Consider the following 19,538-nt stretch of genomic DNA (forward strand, 5'->3'; position numbering starts at 1 on the left):
TCCTCCTACAAGATTCCCATTGGTACTCAAATCACAGGAACATGATAGGGGTTTAATATACATTCAACACTTCAGAGGTAGCATAAATAAATATATCTGCTTTTGGTCTATTGTACTATTAAATAACAGTGTTAATAACAGTACTAACCGCAGGGTTAGTGGTGATCAATCTACCCTATATACAAAAGACACTTCGTAATAATAACTCAAGTTATCTTGGTTTAAAAAAGAAGGAGAAATAATACCTGAAGCAGCTCAGAAACAGAATGGTTTAGCAGAGTAATCCTATTGCATATTGTGCATCTCACACCTCATCTTAGCCGAATGGTGCTGAACTCTGTCTCATGTAAAATTAAAAACATGCATCTGCCTCTTCTTACATGATCCTGCCAATATAGAGAGACCTCACATAATGTCTCCCTTCCTCTTCTTCCCCAAACTGTCAAGTCTCTTATTCCGGAGACTGTATTTCGGTCTCACAGTAGCAGCAGTAGCACATATCGACTTGGTAGGCCTTGTTAGGAATGTTAACTTTGGCGTCCAAACCAGCAGAGATGGTCCGAGGACAGTGGGGCGTTAGGACCCTGCAGGCCGGCTGAGTGGTTGAGGTAGGAGGCGGGCCCATTGCCGGGGTTGGGAGCCGGTGTGAGGGCCTGCTGGGGATACTGGAGACTGGGCCGGTGGACGTACTGAGCCGCTGTGACCGTCGTCTGACCGGAACCGTGGTGTGCCGCCTGACCGGGCTGCTGCTGCTGGCTGGATGGCGGGCACTTCTGCTTGTTGGTCTCCTTCACATCATTGGCGTGGGCACTAAAATGACAACGCAAAACACAGTTAACTCTAGTTAAAAAGTTGTTACCGACTGCTTTCACTTTGCTGAAACTCTTATTCACACAGTAGAACGGCTGTAGTTAAGACTTGGTATGTGGATAAAACCCTACTGAAGAGGCACTCACATGAGCAGCTTCTCCACACAGGGGAAAAGACTCTCCGAGTTGTACGCGGTGAGACGCTGCAGCCGCTGGGGCCACGGGGGGGAAAGATGGAGGATGACGCGGGAGGCGGCTACGCACCCGGCAGCTACCAGCGACGGGGCAAAGCGCAGGAACGCGTGATCTGGAAACACAGCTGTACCGATCACCGCCAGCCGCCACAGACATCCATGTTGTGTCTTTTACAGTTGCCTTTTAAGTTCAAGCCATAGGTTTTGTCCTAAGACCATGCTTGTCCCAATCCTATCCTAAAACAACAACATTGAAGTATCGATTGATCACATGACATGCTTGCCTTGTAAGGAGACCTCCAGAAAGTAGTCAGTGTACTTGGCCATGTACAACACAGTCTTGTCCAGGCAGGCCATGGGCAAGCCGTGATGGAGGTCCCCCTCGTGGACAGCGATGGACAGGTAGTACTCAATGAAGTGCGCAGCTGTGGGCAGGTAGAGGTTCCACTGGACGGTCTCCAGCAAGAGCAGCTCCATGTGCAGCAGGCCCTCCTTGGTCAGCACCAGGTTCATGGAGGTCATGCAGCCCAGGCTGTTCAGTGAATCCAGCTTGGGCACGCGGTTCTGTCTCTCCTCAAATTTGCCTGCAGAGTCGGGAGAGCCGCATCAGACTAAATACAGGCATCTGTGATGTTGAACATAGCAAAACCTGCACTCCATACAAGAGACTGGCAAAACAAACGTACTCGCCAGAAGCAGGCATGAGAGGGCCACCATGTGAAGTCGTTTCACTATGTCATAGCGATCCATTATGTCATAGCGATCCATGAAGAGGTCCAGGAGGTAGACAGCCAGGTGCCTGGCAGCTGGACACAGCCTGAAGTGGTTGCTCACGATGGCTATGAGGTCCACAAAGTAGCGCCTGAGGGCGAGCTGGGGGGACTGGCATTTGTATGGGGGTAACTTGAGCTCCTGAAATCAATATGGAAATGGTCAAATGCTTGCTGTTGTTTTCAATTTAAAGGATATGCAATAACTTGCCCACCACTATGTATGTAACCCATGTTAGCGGCTTGTCCTGGGCGGGATTCAAACCCACGTTCGACAAGATCTCCCGCTTGTGAGACGAACATGCTGACAGTTACGCCAATACCCTACTAACACACGCAGGTTGCGCAAACGTTCGACATACGGCCGCTATAGGTGACGATTCGTCTGCGCCGCGTGCGGAAGTTACGCGGCCATTTACGGAAACGCGAGGTCTGCCGTTTAGTAGACGCTACGTAAGAACGACACGTCATTCCGAAGTTGCGGCCGCGTGCAAAGAACGCACGTGATCACGTGGGCAGGAACCTCCGTTATAAACTCACCTGGCTGACACTAGATTAACAGGTATTTAAATGACTTGGTCTGCACGTCTTTTTCGCACGGTGCAAATACGGTGCGGCCGCGTGCAAAAAACGTGGGCAGGAACTTCCGTAATAAACTCACTTGGCTGACACTAGATTTACAGGTATTTATATGACTTGGTCTGCACGTCTTTTTCGCACGGTGCAAATATGGTCACTTACTTACTAAACCCTGACCACTGGCTATATTTAGCATTTGCAGTACCACTGGCTATATTTAGCATTTACCAGTACAAAAACGAATTAATGCTATATGGGGATATAGCAGCAAGCATTATGATACAAACCAATATAAGACTGAACAGTTTAGAACATTTTATTACACAAAGTACATGACAAATTAAAAGTATACATATTTACAAGGATGAGGTTTACGGTCTGTCACATTACACATAGCCAGAAAAGCAAAAAAAAGCATGTACAAGCTCTGGCTAGCAACCCATTATCTGACAATTGCAAAAGTTCTTAAAACAAAAATGAAACAGTGCGCATTCTGTGGCAGGCAGACCGGGAAAAGACCGTTGTATCCCACAAAAAAAAGGTTAAAATTTACAAAAACTATTTACAAAAAAGGCATCCATCCTGGCAGGCTGGAAAGGCAGGTTTAGGGAGACGGGCTGGGGGTCACCCACATCTGAATCGAGGGTCTGGGCAGAAGAGGTCATCCTCATCTGAATACTCCACAGTGGTCAGGGCTGGAGCTGCGGTCAGGGGCTGGGCTGGGGAGGTCAGCTGGGCTGGAGCAGATGCCTAAGGACATAATGAAATGGCTGTAAAAGCAAGTCGCATACGTTCATTGGAAGCGTGCCATGTCACTGGATACGAGAAAATTAACTGCCTGACATCACATACCTTTTTGCATCGAGCAGGGGCATGTTTCAGCATCTCCTGCAGCTGGGCAGACACCTCCGTCACAGTGGTGCTTGGCTTACAGGCCATAACTGCACCTTTTAACCAAAAAGGGAATGGTTTCAATGCACATGGCATGAAGCAAAGACAATGTATTATTTTGCGAAAATATGAACAATCCCTTACGTAATATGACATTGTAGAGGGTCATATTCTTCAGAGGCTTCTTCCCCCTCTTCCCATGGACGCTGTAGACACACCACACTCTGTGTATGGGAATGGCTGACAGCACCCGCCGGACCACATCTGGCAGATCTTTGCCGCCAATGGAACTCAGATATCGTGTCTGCAAAACATAAAGACAATCCTTTACTTTTACATTTCCTTAACACTTCTCTGCAAAAATAAGGAACAAAGTTCTGCCTTGAAGTTACTCACCATCTTCCTTTGATGATCCTTGTCCTTCAGCTGCTCCTCCAAGACCAGCAGCTCCTCCTCCGTTTTAGCAGGGTGCAGGTCATCCAGTACTGCTCCCCGATAGCTGTCTGCAGACTCGCCGGACAGTCTCTGCTCCAGCCTCATCATTGTCTGTGCCATCTCCCTCAGACTCTGCATGACGCTGGAGAACTGCTGACACATCATCCTCTGGAAGTCTGGATATTAAACACAGATGTGGCTATAAGTAATTGTACGGTCCCATAATGGATATTCAGCTCAAAGTATATCCCTACATGCAGCATGAAGTAGTTCACAAAATTCAGCATACCAGCATCTGCAGAGCTTGATGGCAACCCTGCTGGAGCTGTTGGTCTCACAGGCGATGGCATCAGAGAACTACCTGAAAACCAGAGGATAAAGGGATGAGCAGGAAACTATGGTGCTGGCGGCGTAGTGATTCTGGCATAAGGGGAAGAATCAACTCGACATGAGACATGTCAGACCCTGACCTGGTCTGGCCGGGGTGCTAATCGCTGATGCATGCTGCTCGTGCCTGGGCGTCTGAAGGGCTGAAGGGCCTGGGCTCACAGCGCCTTGGCTCAAAGGACCCGGGCGATGAACATCTACTGCCGAGTAGTGAGATGTGAGATGAGCGAATTAGTGAACTGAGTACATGAGTCTTCAGACAGTCCTGAGTTAACTGTAAGTGTGCAAATATGCATAGACATTTCACCAACACAAACATGCATGGATACCTGCATTGATAACTGGCAGAGCAGGCCTTCCGGCTCTGGCACCTGGCATAGCTGGTCTGGTCTGAGTTCTGCCGACCGGCTGCCTGGGCACTGGAACATATAGTAGAGGTAAATTAGCTCAGATTAGTCAACTCAAGTAGTACTCTTTTGGGACTGTTGAATGCACTTTATTATATTACCTTCGTCACTGGAGTCATAGCGTGTGTTGCGCTGTCTCTTCCTTGTGTCTTGGGAGTTAATCCATTGATGACTGCTGCTCAAACACCTTCGCCAAGGCACTGGCTACTTCATAATGCTCTGTGTGTTCCTCAGCAGAGACAGAGGTTGTCATGGCTCCTCTTGATGTGCTTGTGGAGGTAGATCTGGGAGGTATAGGAGAATGGGCACTCAGAGCAGGAGAACACCCAAGTCTTGCACAGCAATGAGAGAGACCATTAAAAAGGATTATCTCACCTGTAGTACAAGTTCAAATATAGAGTGATTATACGTCATTGTAAATGAGAGCTTACTCTCAATTGATTCACGAGGTTAAATAAAGATTGAATGAATATGTAGCTAGTGGGGGGTTACAACCACACAACTGTGGAGAGAGAATGAGACACTTGGTTCCCTCCTCTACTGGTGTTCATGGCCATGGCCACACACCTGGAATACTCCAACCCTGATTTAAAGGCATAAAAGTGGGGAACACATTCTTGAGACGGTTCCTAAAACTGGAGGGAAAAAAAACGGGAAAATGATCTTCCCTCTCCTCATCACTCACTTCTGCATGTGGCTGAGCTCTACCCTGTCAGCAGTGGCAATACATGGGATAGCGGCTCAGCACACAGGAGAACTGCACAGAGAGGAAGGAGGAGAGAGAAAACCAACAACAAAAAAGGCAAGAAGGGTTAATAACTGAGCGAATCTTGCAAGTTTGCACTACAGGGAAGCAATTGCTCAATTTCCCTGATATTGTGGCGTCACTGGCGTCAGTGATGCGTCTTATGAATCTCACATGTCTACCGCTAACTCAATATCAATATTCCCATTTGTTTATCCCGTCTATGGAAACGTATGTGCATTTGTACTTACGTGTGCCTGCCTATATTGATGATCAGGTGTTTCTCCACCTAAGGGCTGGCCAGACAGAACCATCAGAGACCATTGGGCTGAGCTGAGGAGAGAGCGACATGTTAGAGTGTATGTGTGCATATGTATATGGTGCTCTTCTGTTAATACTCATGAGGGCATTCAACTGAACAAGACTCACAGAGCCTGTGGGGCTGTCCCAGGACTGCCCCTGGCCACGCCTGTCCCCGTCTTAGCGCCTCTTCCTGCCCCGCTCACCTGCTTCTTGCTCAGTTCAAACAAGAACTGGGAGGTTGGCAACTGAGAGCATGGGAGGGGAGAGAGGGAGAGAGAGAGAGAGAGTGGGTGGGTGACCCTCTCGTTGGCTGACATGCACACTCCACAGGACCACGTGCCAAAAGCCAAGATGGCTGCTATAACAAATCCTGCTAGCTAGCCTAGCTCCGTTGTTGGGGCTTCTAGTATTCTGTTAACGTTAAAATCGGAAAAATGAATGCCTAAAAACAAACACATACTAACGGTGTCGTGGGTTAATGCGAAATCAATGAGTAAGCTAATTATCACATTTTATTCCAAGCGATGAAACAGTACGAACGTGCAGGAGCTCGCGCGAGCCTGCTAGCCACCATTGCCCGTAATTAGGAAACAATGGCCCACGACAACACTTCATAAAAGTTATAGTGTACACAACTGAAATATTCTCAAGTTGCCAAGCCAACATTATAATTTAAGCTACAATTACACAAAAGCTAGTTATAACAATAATTGCGAGAGTAATTTTACGTAGGCTACTTAGCTAGCCATGTACAGAAAAAGGCTAATCACGTTAGCTGGCTAGCTAGTTAGCTAACATTGGAAAGAGAGCATCTCCATATAGATAATCATTACAAAAGGGTAGCTTGCACATAACGTTGGTGTTTTATCTGGGACGATACCAAAATACATAGTATGTATGTATACATTGAAATTGAGATACTTACAGGATCTGTGTTGGTCTTTCTCAATCGTTTGTTTCAAACGAACCGGAAGTTTACCCGTCCTCGTTCTTCTTCTTCTTCGCTGGGTTTAGTGGCGGATCGCAAACAACTTTAATGTGCATACCGCCACCTACTGGCACAGAGTGTGTAACTTGTTTGTCTAGTTCTTCAATTGAGATACTTACAGGATCTGTGTTGTCGAAGAAAGTAGCCCAATGCCTTGCATTCTACGTCCACTGCTCAGCGTTCATTGCTCACATTTAGGTTGCAAAATTAGGAGTTTATTCATAGGCATATTTTTTATCATTATTTTTATTAGGCCTAGACTGCAAATCTTTAGTGTTAATATTAACTGTAAATGAGAAATTACACACAAAACAGACATGCAGGATTTCTCCTCATTATTACAATTCTGTAACTGTATGACTTCAAAATTTATTTTAAAACCTAAGTAATTTACAAATGTTCTGACCCACTGTGACACATTTCCAATAAAGTCAGATTGGGACTGTGATCTAACCACATTGTCACGTTATTTAATTACATCGTAGTTACGGATTTAAGCAGCAGTGGCGGCTACGTTCCCTTACAGTGTCCTTGAGGACGGCTATTTTGGTTATTTTGCGACTGAAAAGGCAAGTGTCAGCTAGGTGTCAGCTAGGTCCGCTGCTGGTGACGTCGCAAAGTTACCACAATTACACCAATGTGTCCCGTCAGTTTTACGTACTGTGTTAGTAGGGTAGGGACGTCCATATTGGCTGGCCTGTCAGCGCTCCTTGGCTACTCCACGTTTCATTCGGTTACACATACTACTCACTTTGCGGCGCAGAGCCTCGTATATGTCTCCAGCAAGTTGTCCTTTCCACCATTGGCCCTCAAGCTCCATTTAATTGTACGAGTCAGAATCCCTTGAGAGACAACAGACGTGTGAACGACCTACAGCAATCTAGAAGTTTGGGATGTTTAGTTACAAGTTTGATATTCTGTACACTAGGGCTGCTCGATTAATCGGATTTAAATCTAGATTACGATTTGGCTTGTCAACGATCATTAAAACAAAATAATCGCCATAAAACGATTTAGCGCAGATCAAGCGCACCCTACACTGCAGAGCTATTGTGGTTGCCCCCCCCCCCCCCAAAGCCCCAAAACAAACACTTCAAAGCGAGACGAGTTGTAAAGCGATGCGCACGCTCTCGAACAAAACACGACGAGAAGAATGGCAGAAAGAGAGCCGCTGGTGGACAAGAGAGGTAAAACGACATCAGTGGTGTGGAAACACTATGGGTTCAGGGAGATAGATTTGGACCAAGTTGAAACGGTGTGCAAGATTTGCTACACAGTCGTAGCTGCCCCTCAAAGCAACACGACAAATCTTTTTAATCACCTGAAGTCGTCTCACAAAGTGGTCTATGACCAAGCAATAAGGAGCAAAAGAAGAAAGCCCTCTCGTCTCCTCCTGCTGCCCCTGCAAAACAGTCATCTATTCAGGACACCCTTTATAACGCGACCACATATTCCACCAGCTCCCTTAGACATACAGAAATAACGCAGGCCATCACATTCTTTATCGGTAAAGACCAGTGCCCAATAAACACCGTCAACAACCCCGGATTCAAGAAAATGGTGAATACTTTGGACAAGCGTTATGCCTTCCCATCTCGTCACCATTTCAGTAGAGTTGCACTGCATGCTCTGTATAAAGAGTGAGGCCGTGAGGGCGTTGAAAATGATGTGGCTACAGCCGAATATTTTGCCACTACAACGGACCTCTGGTCAAGCCGCACCATGGAGCCGTACCCTCACAGTACATTTCATTGACGCGGATTTCAACATGAAGACGAAATGTCTCCAGACAGCGTTTTTCCCAGAAGACCACACCGGGCAAAACATTGCTGATGGCCTGAAACATGCGATGGCTACATGGAACCTGGAGGAGAAGAAACTCATCTGTATGACTACAGACAATGCCTCAAACATCACACTGGCTGCTCAACTCAATGGCTGGATGAGGCTCCAGTGCTTCGGGCATAGACTGCACTTGGCCATAGGTGAGTAGTCTACTTCACCCTGATTGTGTGGCATTATGTGATAATTTGTGGATATATTTAAGTTTTATTAATATCCATACAAATATATTTAATCAGAGCTACTCTATCACTCATTCTCTCTCACAGTCTCTCTCTCTCTCTCTCACACACACACACACACAAATGATAATCATATGCATTATAAATATAAATATTTAATCCGAGCTACTCTGTCACTCATTCTCTCTCACAGTCACACACAACTAAATGATAATGATTCATATGCATTGTATATATTTCATCTGAGCTACTCCGTCACTCATTCTTTCTCTCGCACTCGCACGCACACGCACACACACACACACACACACACACACACACACACACACACACACACAAATGATAATCATCCTGATAATAAATGTGTATATATTTTTTTTAATCTTAGAGAATGCTATGAAGGATCACAGGATTGAGCGTGCGATGAGGGTCGGCAAGAAGGTGGTCAGCACCTTCTCCTACAGTTGGAGAAAGAAGAGGGAGCTGGCAGTGGCACAGAGGAACCTGAAGCTGCCTGAACACTCGCTGAAGACTGAATGTCCAACCAGATGGGGTTCGAGGCAGGCCATGGTTTCCAGGATCCTTGAGCTGCAGGAGGCCATCGCCCAGGTCCTCTCCCAAGACCGGAAAACAAGACACCTCGTCCCCTCGTGGCAGGACATTGAAGTTTTCGAGTCCATCAACAAGACCCTGGGCCCTCTGGTTGAATTCACGATGCACTTTCTGGCGAGAAATATGTAAGTGTGTCTTTTGTGAAACCAACACTCCACCTCTTCAACAACTCACTCCTGGCAGTGCAAGAGGATGACACAGACCTCTGCAAAGACATCAAGACGAAGATACTGGGTTATCTCAATGAGAAATACGCTGATCCACCAACCCAAGAGCTGCTGGACGTGGCCACTGTCCTGGACCCGAGGTTCAAGCTAACATATGTCAGTGAAGTCAGCCGAGGGTCCATTAAAGCCAGACTGACAACTGAGATGAAGACCATCATGGTAATAATAATGATCATAATAATCAGAATCATGTTAATAATACAAAATAGAAAAATACACATTTGACAGTAAATACAATTAAGTGAATTATTGTGTTGTAAAAATGTTGCAATGTAATTCTAGCTTTGAATTTTAAAACCCCAAACCAGAGACAGATTAAACATGTTCTTTCTTCCTTTCTTTTTTTTTTTTACAATATTTGTCCCCTCCAAGGAGAAGGCCCCCCTTGAGACTGCAGTGATGGTGATGCCTGCGGATGACACAAGGGATGCTGCTGATGGTGATGCACCAAAGAAGAAGAAGAAAGGCCTGGGAAGCTTCTTCAAGGTCCCTGGCGACCTGCTGGTTCTGTGGCCGGGTGTTCAGTACTCGGGAGATGTGGATCAGCCACGGCCAGAGACATTTGGTGGCATGGAAGAGGCAGAACTGTGAAACATAAACCGTGACATACACTGGATAGAAAGATAAGTGCTCCTGCACTGAGGAAATGGATAGAAAGGATGATGGACCAATGGACAGCGTTCTCACTAATCCTCACTGTATTGTCTTACTAGGGTAATGATTGATAATGGCAAAGACTTGTGTCTATGTCTAATAGAGTTCTCTCAACTTATTGGAGCAGCTCAAATACTCAGGGTAATTTCTAGGTAACCCCCCCCCAATAGTGCTCTGATTTGAGATCATGTGTAACTAAAAGCTATGTTATTTAAAGGTAGGCTAGGCGATTTTGGAGAAACCAGGAAGTTTAAGCTAGATTTAATTACCTTGATCAAATCTAATGGGTGAGTCGAGCAAGCAGCAGCGCTCCGAAGTGCCAGCGTGAAATGTGCTTCTCAGTCATGTAATAAATGAAAGTTGGTTTCAGTAAACTGGCAAATGGAATATCTCCCAGAACGTTGTACTCTGTGTCTGCCATTCTCCCTGAGTTCAAGATATTAGAACATATAACGTCAGTATGCTGGTAGGCTATATATACATAGTTTATACTAATATGTTTATGTTTTGGGGTTGTTAGGTTTCCTATGTTGTTACTAAGCTACATCAATATAGGATGCATATACATCTATTTATATTTTATTTGCTTATTTTGTTTCCTTCTGTGATTGGCCATTGAGAGAATGAATATGTATATATATTGTTTGTTTGAATACCTACCAAAATGTAGTATTACCCATGCAGGGTGTATTTTAAGTTATTCTTGTAATAGGAGCAGGAGCAATCCAAAGAATACTTTTATAACGCATACCTGTGGTAGGATGTCAGTGGGTGACTAAGTGTCGTTTGTATATTATGTCAAAATGCTGGTTTTAAATGCAGATAGATACTAGAAGAGAAAATTACTTTTGTAACTTGAAATGATGATCTGACTGATTCGTAATTGCACTATGAAGGGACAATGAGTGTTTCCCATTACCTCACCTTATTAAGCATCTGACAATCTTTACATGCTTGTCACTGTGTCCTGCTGAGCTGTGGCGATCCCTTGGTATCTTTTATACGGGAACTATGTCTCAGCTTCCAACCCGTGGTCAAATATGTCCAAAACACAATACATGTAGCATGTCTCACTGAGCACACCTGTGTGCTTACACACAGCAGCATTAGTACTATTTCTTTGGCTCTCGCAAAAAATTGCTTTGTATTATTGAGTCAGAAGTACAGTTTTGTACCTGAGATAGAGGTCACCAAGTGCCTGACGTTTTCTGTCACGCAATGACTCTGCATTAATCTTGATAATGTGTCTGGTAGCATTATGTTGAACAGATAAATAAATGCAAATGTATTGACGATCTCTTCATGTGTGCTGATCTCCATTCTGCAAGAACATTTAAAATGTTTATTTAACATGTACAGTATGAAATGCAAAACGTACATCACAACACATCCACTTGTTATATCCCATAAGCTTTAGATCCTGAAATAACACTCATATTCAGTATTATTCCAAATTCCAGATTTGTGCAACATTGCATTCTAATACTATTTTGTTGCCAAATTTGACCTCAGTACACCACAGTACTCCCACTCTCACACACACTGAAAATACTGATAGGTGTAAGGGACAACGCTGAATACAGCATTCAAGTTCCAGTTCTGACGGGTCCGATCATATAGACCCAGTAGTTCGGGAGAATAACTCCCAAGCTTTTAGTCCAGCTGGTCAACCAGTGACCTTTGTTGGGTGTGGAGGGGCCTAGGGCTTCACGGGATAGCACAGTTTTGTGGAGTCCTTGCTGTTACTCTGGCTGTCGATCAGCACCAGAGAATTCTTCTGATGGTTCTCGATCATGCGGGAGACACTGCTGAAACGCTGAGAGGCAACGAGAGATCAATGTTAGCTGCCTTCAACGGCATTACAGTATACCCTTTTATCTCCTTTCACTGTATATCTAATAGAGGTGTTCTGTAAACATCCCTAACTATACTGACAACAAATTGGTTCACCTCCTCTCCTTTCTTGTCTCTGCCCAGGGCGTACTGGCGCGACGCTTGGATGTAGCGTACCGGGATGTTGTAGACCCTGGCGTTGTAGAACACCACCAGTGTGTACGGCTGCTGGGAGTCCTGGCCAGAGCTCTTCCTCAGCAGGAATGACCCGTCCTGACACACAGAGCACACAGTCAACATATGCTTCTGTAAAGTCACATTTAGTTCATTCAAATACTCCAAAGAACATTGCTCCAAACTTTCTTCAACACTATGTCATACGGAGTGAGGTTCTTGCCTTATTTGAGTGAATTAAGGCATCCTCGGCTGTCTTGCGGTGACAGGTGCTCGCGTACCAGGGTTTCTTTAAGATGTCCGCATCCTGGAACAAAAATAAATAACCAGCACGACAGTGGGTTTAGACTCTGGTCTAATGTGGTTTTCATAACCAGTAGTATATCTTCATCAGACAAATAACATTCTTCAATTACTGTACCTTTTTTAAAGTGGACAGTCAGTAACAACCACATTAGGGAATTATTTCTTATACTGTAGCTATAGCATGTAAATAAACCCCCTGGGTTTTTTATTCATATCCATATATAGCATGTACATAATCCATCCAGACCGGTATCTATCTTATCTTACCCCTATCTTCATACTGTATAGAAAGGGTACTTATTGCGTGACTTGTAAATTTGTAACTTGTAAATTCGTAATTAATTTTGGAGTATTGGAGTTCATCTGTATTGAGCATAATCTTGGAGAGAAAATTTCACTGTAACTGTACATGTACATTACATGTGACAAAAAAAGAAATCTTGAATGTTGACTGAAATAATGCAGTGCAAGTATGCACACTTTTGTTGGCTGACAGACAGGCTTTGTCTAATTAAACTGTGTACCATCGCTGTTGGGTCATAATGATATAAACAGTACTCGTAATCTAATGGTGAATGTTAAAGTCAGGTTTCGATTACCTCATCAGTGTCTGTCGACTCGTTTTCAGCTCTAGGCACATTTCCTCTGTCAACTTGTTCTGGGAATCAGAAAAATTGAGAACTCCATGAAATCTTTTATCAACTTAACACAACGGCCACCCATACAGGTGATATCAAAATATAGTATTTTATGTTGTCACGGTGTCTGGGCAAAGGCGGTGGTTATGGCTGTGGCTGTCTGTGTGCTGAGTCAGTATGGAACGTGCGTCTCCTCAGACCTGTACTTACTGTGGGAAGTGAACTGTGGCAGTGGAATCCTGGGAAAGAGAAAACAAACCCGGGAGGTCATTTACCAGGTCACAGCACTCGGGATAAACACACAGTACTACACTCAGACTGAAGACTGAACTCCCTCCGTCCAGAGTCACTGAGGTGGACTGTGTGTGCTGCAAATAAAGTGGACACCCATGAGTTTGTAGGAGTTCTCACTTGGGTCGTTTGCGTTCAAACGGCAGGGACGCAGTCGTGGGTTTCTGATTGGTCTGTATCATGGATGATGTTGAGCCTGTGAAAAAGAATGTGCACAGTAATGAGCTGAGATGTCTCTTATACCCCAAAACACAGGCATGTATTCATTTCAAAGTTACCTGCATGTTCTCTGGATGACAGGTCTGGCCTCTGCAATAAGACAGAATCATGAACAACCAACATCACTTTATATAGAAGTAAACGTCATTACTTTCAAATAAGCTAGGAGAGGTTTCCTACCGGCATGAGAGCTGGTTTCTGACCTCTCCTAGAACAGGGAGGTTTATGGGAAGTCGGTCAGCTTATTTTGTACAACAATGAGCAGATGCTACAGTTTATCATAATGTGTCATTTACAAACTGAGTTACACATACGACTCTCTAGTCTTATCACAATGTGTCATTTACAAACTGAGTTACACACACGACTCTTGTCTTATCATGATGTGTCATTACAAACTGAGTTTCACATACGACTCTCTGGGCAGCGGTGTTGGAGCCACGCGGACCGGTCCGTCCAGGGGTTTTACACTGGAGCCTGAAAAGTAGTGAACAACGATCAGAAAAAATAGAACAATGATAATAGGTATTTTAGTACAGTTTATAACCCATAGTTCTTTCTATGCCACACTCTGATGTGGCAGCAAGCTGATAAGATGAGCAGGTTGGCTTTTCCTTATACTCTTGAGTTCTCCACTAGGTGGCATACAGCCAGGTGACTCATTTCAATCACACATGCTGAGAAACCTTCACAAACCAGGCCAGGTCCAGCCTGGCTTATGTGCGTGGCTGGCTTGTTTCTGTTCAGGACTGGTAGGACGGAAGGTAGTCATGTTACTGAAATAGCTGTGAATTGAAATGACATTAAATAATGTCTGATAAATTAAGATAGGTCTTGTCGCCTGGACACATCAGTTCCAATGCTTCCAATGCTAATCCAGCACAATAAGAGCTGGATAGCCAGTTAGCTCATAAGCTCACAACAACTAGCAGCAGCTTCCATAACATTAATGGTAGCTGTCAGTGGCTAAAGCAGTTACACTGATGATAACATAAAGTCATCCCCACCGGGTCTTGAACCCCGGTCTCTCAGGTGGGAGTCCAATGCTCTCACCACTACTCTACTTGTGCAGTGTAGATCAACTGGTTGGTTTTGGTGTCCTTCTTCCAGTCCCTAGTGTGGGTTGGGGTTTAGAATATGGGTTAGAGGGTTGGGACAGGATCTGATCTATAAGGCAAAGGGTAAAGATTGGAGTGAAAGGATGAACATGTGGAGGTTTCGGGTATAGTCCCATAAAGTCATCCCCACCGGGTCTTGAATCCCAGACTCGCAGGTGGGAGACCAACGCTCTCGCCACTACTCTACTTGTGCAGTGGAGATTGGCAGGTTGATTTTGGTCTCCCTCTTGATTTTGGTGTGCGGAGACTAGTGCCTCTTGTGGTGCCAACAGAGAAATGCAGGTCAACATTGTCCAGAGTGACGGAGGGAGGGAGGGAGGGAGTGATAACCGGACAAACGCTATACCAGGTGCGCTGGCTTACAGCCACGCACAAAAAGAACACTGACAATCTGTGTTTATTTTCAAGACTGTTGAAATATTTGGACATTGTGTTTGATGGTGGCAATTCCGACGAATACATACTATTGTCTGGGTCGCAAACTTCATATTCATCATGCTCTGTAGATTGCTGGACCTGGACAAAAAGAAAGCAGTGAGAAATCATCCATATGACTCAATTGTGTTTCACTGAGTTTATCTTCTTATCTCTTTTTGTTTTGTACTTATATTGTTAAGATATCTCTATCAGATACATGTGGTCAGATAAAAGTGTTTTCCACTTACTGGAAGAGGAAGAGCTTTCGGTTTCCTTACAAGCAATCTAGAGTAGAAAGGTCATATGTGAGTGTGTCAATAAAACAACAAAACCTTTGTTTCTGGGTCTGTTCATTATTGTCAAGGTGGCCGGTACCTGGGGCTCGCCCTCGGTGGCAAAGTCTGTGGGGGTGTTCTGAGGCATGCAGATGGTCTATTAAAGCAGATGTCACAACAACATACAGTATTTAAGGTGTCAAGCTTCCTAGAGACATAGGTAACCTTGGTACGGAGGAGCCAGAGGGGGTGGGCCGGAAGACGCGGTGACTGGGCGGAGGCTCGTAGCTGTCGTCATGGTCCTCCTGGGGGTCCTCGTACGTGTCACTGTCCTGTCAACATCCACAATGTTCAAAAGAAAGAACTCATCACAGTTCTGGTGAATGTATTCTGGAGTCCCCCCCTCCCCCCAAAAAACAGCCTTATGAATACTCACAAACTCAGCATCAGACCACTGGCTGTCATCCCCGTCATCGCCTGCACACATACAGTACATATCAATTAGGCCTACAGTAATTAATGTGACCTGTCTTCAGATGAGACGTGTCATCAACTATGATGGACCAACAAGAAGAATCTGTCTTCTTACAGTGATAATATTTACTGTGCTATCCAGTTGGGCCAGTATGCACAATCAATTCCTCCGATTAAACAGAACGTCCACTCTAGTGAGGTGAACTTGCTATCTGACAGGCTGTGCGTGGCGATTGATCGTGTGATGACAGGTGTAAGAAGAAGGAAAATTGACCCTCTGGAAATAAAGTACTGTACAGGCTTACTGCTGCCATGTCAGAGTCACCAAACACATCATTAGTTGTGTGAGGAAGACCATCACAGCTGCTGTTATACTGTAGCCTTTCACCAACTACTGATATGACTGCTTAGCACCACTATCGGTAGCTCCTGACAGAACAATTGTTTTGTCCTAGCTAACTTCACACAGAAACACAAGCATGAAACTGATGACGACTGACGACACTTATCTAGTAATCTAAAGTGTGTACTACTCTATCAAACAACCCCAAACAATCTCTTACCTTGATAGTCTCTTGCAGGTACTTTTGGAGCAGGCTTACTTTTTAATCTGTAGCACAAAGAGACACTGAGTATCATGCATGACTGCACTACAGTATGAATTTCAAGTTGCATGCAGTCAGTTCATCTATGATAACCATGGCCACGTAAATAAGTAAACCTTTATTTATATAGCCCTCTTCACAGCATGAGTGCACAGAGGGCTTCACAGTAGAGAAATACAAATACAAATCATACATACAAAATACAGACACTGTACCCATTGTAAATTGGGTAAGTAAACGTTGTCCTTGAATTCTCGTTATTCCAGACACTGAAATGCATTGGTATTCCTTTTGTATAACACATGTGCCATTTAGGTTTCTTTTCAGGAAAGTTAAGTGAGGAGGTATAGCCATCTGTCAGAAGCATTTTTCTTTAGTCTATTTTCAGTTTGAAGGCTTATGCGAAACAGCGGAAGAAAGAGGAATTGTAACTTTCTATTTCAAAACATTAGCAGAAAATAGGCCTTGTGCCTCCAATAGAGTGTCTTGCATCGGCCATGTGCACATTGTCCTTTTCTGATTCTGACTAAGAGGCTCTAGTCCTACAGCATAGACAAAGGACATCTTCAAATAAATGTTGCCTCCCTCAAGGAATCTCAATTCATTCAGGCTACTCTCTTAATAACTTATTTACCAACACATTATATGTTTCTGTCTGACACTAAAACATGGGGAAAATAAGATATTTTATACTTTCAGACTGACCTTCTTAACTTGTCAAGAATACTGCCATCGTTATTCTTGATATCTTGGACCATCTTCTGAAATAAAAATAGCATGATACACTTTTTGAGATATCCACAGATATGAAACACTCCAGTAGCCAAGAGGACTGGTTGAGCATTGGTGATTGCCATGTACTGTAGGTGATGAGGTGAAAGACAAGTATGACTATGCCATTATACAAGTGCACAGTAAACATGTTGCCCCCCGACCCATAAATCCCCTTATTGTCAATGAAGCTGTGGGAGCAAGTCTAAACGGTTCAAATCCACTTCTCTTCTGCTAAATCCAACACACAAGAGAGAAGCAATAGGCACTTTTTTCACATAAGAAAATGGCTGTCATTGTCGCAGACATGTCTCCAAACAGCCACATCAATGGCCTTCATCTTAAGAGCTATCAGCTGGTAGTGCTGAGGCGTACACACAAGTTTGATTTACAGTAGCCTAGTTGGTAGAAAAATGACAGACAGGCTACCGATGGGCATACGAAACAGCCTGATGTTTGGACACAGTAGCCTACATGACCTAGCCATACACCATCACTAGTATAATCTATACAACCTTATCAAACTACCTGAACAAGAACCCTCTAATCTATCCAATACAATGACTAGAACTAATAATAACTGTACCCACAATGCACCTAACCTCTACATTCATCTATGATAGTCCTAATATTTAGAACAAGGACCAGACAAGCATGAAAGCTCCTCAAGATCTACACTGTGGATTTGAAAAGTATGTAGAAGGGCCCTGAGTCGAATGGACTACACTTTTACTGACACTATATCTTTTTTGTATACAAAGCAATATGTATTGGTGACACAGTGTTGCTCGTCAGTTCTGCTTCCAGCCTCACTTGCCCATGCTGGGTTCGATCTCAGTTCCTCTGACTTGCCAATGCACATGACCACCTTACACGAACACCGCTTTAGCCAGCTGCCACCAAAAAGCTAGCGATTTGATGGCACAGGTGGGCAGTATTTATACTGAGGATTGAGTTCAACAAGGTTACATTCACCCCCTAAACTCACTCCACACACCACCGTGACCCCAGCTGGTCAAGCTGAGCCCAACTGTGTACATGGGTCATGGCACCACTGTCACAGATTTCACTGCGTGGCTCGTCAGTAGTATATCGCTTCTTCCCTCACTTGCTCGTGCTGGGTTCGATCTCAGGTCCTCTGACTTGCCAACGCACAGATTGACTGATTTCAATGTTCAACTGGCAATCGGAAAAATGAATTGTGGCTTGCACAGTGGTGAACTTTGGTAGGCTCTTGTGTGACGGATGGACGGACGGATGTACAAAGGCCGTTTTAAAAATCAACCAATTTTTGGGTGGTTAAGCCTACAATAACTCAGAGTACTGTAGTGAACAGGGGCAGGAGTAGAGAACTCACCCCAAGTGGGGATTGAACCAATGACCTTCCGCTTCCAAACCCAGCTCGCCAACTGCAAAACCAAGAGAGCTAATTTCCTTGGCAAAGCTTTTAATGTTGTTACGTTCTGTATAAACTGCGAACTTAACAGTTCTCTACAAATTCAGTTATCTGCTGTTTTCTGAATTCATCTGAAAATGTAGGCTACTCTTTCACCCACCTCATAGGCTACTTACATGCAGGGACAAAAACAGACAGGCAGGCAGGCAGGCAGGCACACACACACACACACACACACACGCACACACACACACACACACACACACACAGTATAATTAGGCTTACATGTAGGCTATTTAAAGGAGCAAAGTTTGAAACAGTCTGTACCACCCTCGAGTTATGGCGCCTTTCTTCATCACTAGCACTTTCATTAGAAAATAGGCAGTCCAACACATATGTAAAATACTCAGAAAATAAAATAATAATAAGCTTTAGTATCAGCCTGCAGATGAAACAGTTACCTAATAAAAACAGTTAGGCTACCTAAAGTTATTAATGGAAATTGTCGTAGGCAATGCACCAGCAACACTGACAAACGTGACATCTGTGGACGCAAGCTTTACCTTAAGAATTGTGGCTTCAATAGCCTATGTTTTCCTTTTTATTTTAATACGGTTATAAATCTTGCATAAATAGACTAGCCTATTCATAATAGGCTATTGATCTTACCGAAGTTTTTCAGTTGCAGGAGCAGCAAGTTTGTTAAATCTCTCCATATTTCCCCGAGGCAGGTGCCGTTCGAATAAGACACCCACAGAGGAGGCCCTAACTCCACTGAGAATGTGCGCTGTAATAGCCTGAACTCTGGCCGTATGCCGTGACTGAGTAAACACACCCCGTTACATCATCTCAAACCCATAATGGAGGTGGAAGATACACCTCTGAAAAAAACAATTACTTCTCCTTTTCACAGATTTTTGACTACCACCACCGCGCTGTAAAAGAACGTGTTGCAACAAGTTTCCATGAAGAGTAGACGATTGCGCAGTAGCATTT

General features: G+C 44.3%; 3 protein-coding genes across 3 annotated transcripts in view; all 3 read right to left on the reverse strand.

Annotated features, from left to right (window-relative positions):
• LOC311328820 (mitochondrial adenyl nucleotide antiporter SLC25A24-like) overlaps positions 1-19,538 on the reverse strand; it is a gene marked incomplete at both ends in the record, with an annotated part of 358,532 nt that overhangs the window by 24,297 nt on the left and 314,697 nt on the right. The gene's annotated exons all lie outside the window — the stretch shown is intronic.
• LOC311328790 (cyclin-J-like) lies at positions 182-7,328 on the reverse strand (the record flags this gene model as incomplete). Its single annotated transcript, XM_084462702.1, has 5 exons — positions 182-810; positions 957-1,116; positions 1,288-1,587; positions 1,690-1,915; positions 7,260-7,328. 5 exons carry the CDS (start codon positions 7,326-7,328, stop codon positions 528-530), a joined length of 1,038 nt encoding a protein of 345 aa, XP_084318828.1. The 3' UTR covers positions 182-527.
• LOC311328831 (B-cell linker protein-like) overlaps positions 11,694-19,538 on the reverse strand; it is a gene marked incomplete at its 5' end in the record, with an annotated part of 36,162 nt that continues 28,317 nt past the window's right edge. Inside the window, 14 exons of the mRNA XM_084462736.1 lie at positions 11,694-11,841; positions 11,976-12,131; positions 12,256-12,339; positions 12,938-12,996; positions 13,187-13,215; positions 13,388-13,463; positions 13,546-13,576; positions 13,667-13,694; positions 13,900-14,045; positions 15,397-15,453; positions 15,530-15,628; positions 15,733-15,773; positions 16,334-16,380; positions 17,081-17,136. Of these exons, the coding sequence (XP_084318862.1) occupies positions 11,725-11,841; positions 11,976-12,131; positions 12,256-12,339; positions 12,938-12,996; positions 13,187-13,215; positions 13,388-13,463; positions 13,546-13,576; positions 13,667-13,694; positions 13,900-14,045; positions 15,397-15,453; positions 15,530-15,628; positions 15,733-15,773; positions 16,334-16,380; positions 17,081-17,136 (1,026 nt within the window). The 3' untranslated portion in view covers positions 11,694-11,724. The remainder of the gene's footprint in view (positions 11,842-11,975; positions 12,132-12,255; positions 12,340-12,937; positions 12,997-13,186; positions 13,216-13,387; positions 13,464-13,545; positions 13,577-13,666; positions 13,695-13,899; positions 14,046-15,396; positions 15,454-15,529; positions 15,629-15,732; positions 15,774-16,333; positions 16,381-17,080; positions 17,137-19,538) is intronic.

Source organism: Borostomias antarcticus (assembly GCF_949987555.1).
Source record: "Borostomias antarcticus genome assembly, contig: scaffold_62, whole genome shotgun sequence".
Lineage (NCBI taxonomy): Eukaryota > Metazoa > Chordata > Actinopteri > Stomiiformes > Stomiidae > Borostomias > Borostomias antarcticus.